The sequence below is a fragment of the Carya illinoinensis genome, chromosome 5, assembly GCF_018687715.1.
Source record: "Carya illinoinensis cultivar Pawnee chromosome 5, C.illinoinensisPawnee_v1, whole genome shotgun sequence".
NCBI lineage: Eukaryota > Viridiplantae > Streptophyta > Magnoliopsida > Fagales > Juglandaceae > Carya > Carya illinoinensis.
The window spans coordinates 17747503-17751676 of NC_056756.1; the positions used below are offsets into that span (position 1 = coordinate 17747503).

General features: G+C 39.5%; 1 protein-coding gene across 1 annotated transcript; it reads right to left on the bottom strand.

The window, feature by feature from the left end:
• Positions 1-224: 224 nt before the first annotated feature.
• Positions 225-1739, bottom strand: LOC122310144. The gene has a single exon (XM_043124024.1). It carries the CDS (start codon positions 1737-1739, stop codon positions 225-227), a length of 1515 nt encoding a protein of 504 aa, XP_042979958.1.
• Positions 1740-4174: the final 2435 nt, after the last annotated feature.

The following is a 4174-nucleotide window of genomic DNA, read 5'->3' on the forward strand; positions in this document are numbered from 1 at the left end:
CCAAAAGGCATTACTAAAAATTCGTAATGTCCATCATGGGTACGGAAAGCTATTTTAGGAATGTCACTTGGCACCACCCTCACTTGATGATAGCCCGATCTTAAATCGAGCTTGGAAAAAATCACTGAGCCAAAAAGTTCATCCAGCAACTCATCAATAACTGGGATAGGAAATTTTGCCTTCACCGTTTCCTTATTAAGTGCTCGATAGTCCACACAAAGCCTTCAACTTCCATCGGCTTTACAGACCAGCAAAACAGGGGAGGAGAAAGGACTAAAGCTGGGTCTAATCACTCCCGATTCCAATAACTCTGCCACAATCTTTTCAATTTCTGTTTTCTGGTAATAAGGGTATCGGTAGGGTCTATTTGTGATGGGTTGAGTGCCCTCTTTAAGGATTATTTGATGGTCATGAGAACGGGGTGGGGGTAACCCTTGGGGTTCATCAAATACGGTTTTAAAGTCTTCTAACAGTTCAGAAAATTGCCCCTCCACCACTGCAGAATGTTCCTTCACTTCCCTTTCACCTATAATCTGTAAAAGAATGCCCTTCCCTTTAGCCAAAGTTGCTTTCAATAACTTTGGACCATCCTCGACAACCGAGGAGTTCAACTTCATCCCCTTGAATTCAATGGTTTTGCCTTCGCACATAAAGGTCATTAATAGTTTTGAAAAATCCCAAGTTATGGGACCCAAGGTCTCTAGCCATTGGACTCCAAGCACAATGTCACAACCAGCCAACTCTAATAAATGAAGGGGGGGTTTTAACAGATTACCTTGCACCTTTAACTGGGCTGTCCGGCATATGCCTTCACTGTTAAGACATTGGCCATTTGCCACTCTAACTTTCAAGTTCACTGAATAATCCATAGGCAGCTGCAACTTTGTTGTTAATGCTGAATCTAGAAAATTGTGTGAGCTGCCTGAATCTATAAGGATCACCACTTGTTCACCACAAAGACTCCCAAGTAAACGCATTGTACTCACCGTGGGGGTTCCCGCTATGGCAGCCAAGGAAATTTCCAGCTCTTCCTTGCTGCTGCTTGGTGTAGTTTGGTTTTCCAGCACTGTTTTGTCGTCCATTCCGACCATCGGTAGCACTTCCTCTTCCTCACACAACTCCTCACATACTTGCTCATTTACATCCAAGAGGTAAATCTGAGGAGTTTTACAAGTATGTTGTGGATTCCACTTCTCATCACAATTAAAACATAGGCCCTTGCGTCGCTTTTCATTCATTTGTTCAGAAGAAATTGGTTTAGCGCCCCCCATAGGTTTTCTCCATTTGTTAGAATAGTCGCTCGAATAAGAGCTAGTGGAATAATTTCCCCCACCCATGGCTGTGGTTCTTTCCCCCATTGATTTAGCAATTTTTCTGATGCTTGGAATGTACTCTTCTTGCATTTTTGCTAATCCATATGCTGCATTTAAATTCACAGGGCATAACATACGTACCGGGATTCGAATTTCATCTTTCAAGCCACAAAGAAAACGGCTCAACATATGATTATCCGAGAGAGCTCGTAAGCGGTTGGTCAACCTTTCAAATTGGCTCATGTAAGACTCAACCGTAGTTGTCTGTTTCAGCCACATCAATGCCTCCATTGGATCGTCGTAGGCCGTGGGTCCAAAACGCAACAGCAATGCTCTGGAAAAAGTGTCCCAATCACGGCATAACCCCCCATCGACAACATTTTCGAACCATACGAGAGTGTCTCCTTCCATATGGTAAGAGGCCATCAACAGTCGTTGAGGCATTAGTGTTTGGTGGAAGTCAAAATAGTGGTTGGCTTTAAAAAGCTAGGCGGCTGGATTGAGTCCTTGGAAATGGGGAAAATCCAGCTTGACCCCTCTGGAATTCATTCTTCTTGGGTCATGATTTTCCACTTCAAAGTTCGCTTCATGGTTAAAAAGTGGAGGGGGTGGTGGCTGGTTCTGTCGGTTCATCAAGGTACGTAGCATATCTTTAATTTCTTGAACATCAGTTTTGAGCTCCCTGATTTCAGCTTTGATTGGAATAAATTCATGTTGGTGTTGTTCTACTTGAACTTGTAAGGCCTCTATGAGTTGAGTTTTGGATCTTGTATTTTCAGCCATGGTTTTGGGTTGTATGGGAGGTTGTTTGGTTGTTCTGTGAGGTTGTTTGGGTTGGCTAGGATGCTGTTTGGGTTGGCTGGGATGCTGTTTGGGTTGTATGGGATGCTGTTTGGTTGTTCTGGGAGGCTTTTTGGGTTGGCTGGGATGCTGTTTAGGTGGATGGGAGGCTGTTTGGGTTGTATTTTATGTTGATGGTAGGATCGGATGACTACTGATACCAATGTTAGCTACCTTTCTGATCAATGGTTCTGGTTATTGTGCGCAGGTGGTTATGGGAAGGAGGGAGCAAGCAATGGAAATACAAGAATGAAGGGAAAGCTGATAACCTGTTTGATGAAAGGTTTCAGCCACAAGTTGCATCGATATGATCCTCTTCGAGGGAGAATCAACCTCCTTACAAGACTCTAAAAAGCTACTTTTTATTTGTAAAATATTCTGATGCCCTTCTCCTCCATTTTCGGGCTTACATATGGATGTAAAACCATTACTAACAGAACTAATGGAAAAACAGCACGTGGAAAGTAAACAGGTTGTAACTAACGGAAAAAACGACATGCTCAGCTATATAAGACCAAAACGCACCGTTTGGGCATATCCCAAACGCTGCGTTTACTTAACACACCACCTTCACTCACGCACACACACGGCGTCGTTCAGCTTCCACTTAAGTCTGACTTCGCATCTTCACTTCAGAACACTTAAGGCACTTCAAATTACTTTAGTTTCTTCTCTTCTTTACTTGCTTTTTCTGTTTCTTCCACCGACGCCTCTTCTCATCCCTTATTTTGTACTACCAGCCGCCGATCTCATGACAGATACTTTCTTTTCTTAAAATATCAATTTCATTTGTTAAAGAAGAATTTTTCTTTTTCAAAGCAGTATATTTGATACCCAATTTTTCAAATTCCTCATAAACCTCTTCTAAAACATTTTGCAATTCTTTATATGAAGGATCTTCAATATTATCAAGATTTGTTATCTCAATGTCATCTTTAGCCATAAGACAAAGATTTGCTGATTCTTCATTGCTTGCTTCACTATCTGAGCTACTTGAATCATCATCCCATGTAGCTTTCATTGCTTTCTTGCCCTTATTTCGATATTTCTTTAGCAGAGAACAATCTGGCTTGATATGACCAGGCTTATTGCATTTATAACAAATTAAAGTGTCATTTTTACCTGAATCTTTCTTGGAAAACTATTCAACCTCCTTCAGGTGGAGATAGAAACATATTACACCTTTGAACAACACCGCTACAAAGGATCCGTGTAGAACACCCTCTACGCTTGCAATCACCTCACACTTGATGATTCAACTATTACCCGTGTAGAATATTTTCTACACGCACAAGGGTTATATACACCATTTTTCTGGTGCAAAAGCTGATAGTGGGTAAGTTATCAGAAAACACTCCTCAGTGAGTGAAATAAGAACAATACAGCGCAAACTATATCTCTAAAAATGAACAAGAATTAAGGCTCAATGCTTAGAGAAGAGAGAATGAAAGCTTTGAATGAATGTTGTATGCTCTGGATGTTGTAAATGTGAAGCTCTCAAATGATCTATTTATAGGCATATGAGACTTCATATTCAAATTTAAAAAGATTCACATGTCAAAGATAACATCATTCACTTTTTCAAAAAATCAAACCTAATCTTTTACTTTTAGCATATGACAAAAGGAGCACACTTTCATTTTCAAAAAATTCAAACCTAATCTTTTATTTTTTGCATATGACAAAAGGAGCACACTTTTCTTTTCAAAAAATTCAAACCTAATGTTTTACTTTTTGTATATGACAAAAGGAGCACACTTTACTTTTCAAATTTTTCAAACAAAATTATCTACCTTTTGTATAAGTCTAAAAAGACATCAATCACTTTTGAAAATATTCAAATAAAATATGCACATGTGAAAGATGACAATCAATCATCTTTAATATTTTCAAAGTTCAACCCTTTAATCAAGGCATGCACATGTAAAAGATGACAATCAATCATCTTTAATATTTTCAAAGTTCAACCCTTTAATCAAGGCATGCATATGTAAAAGATGACAATCAATCATCTTTCAAAA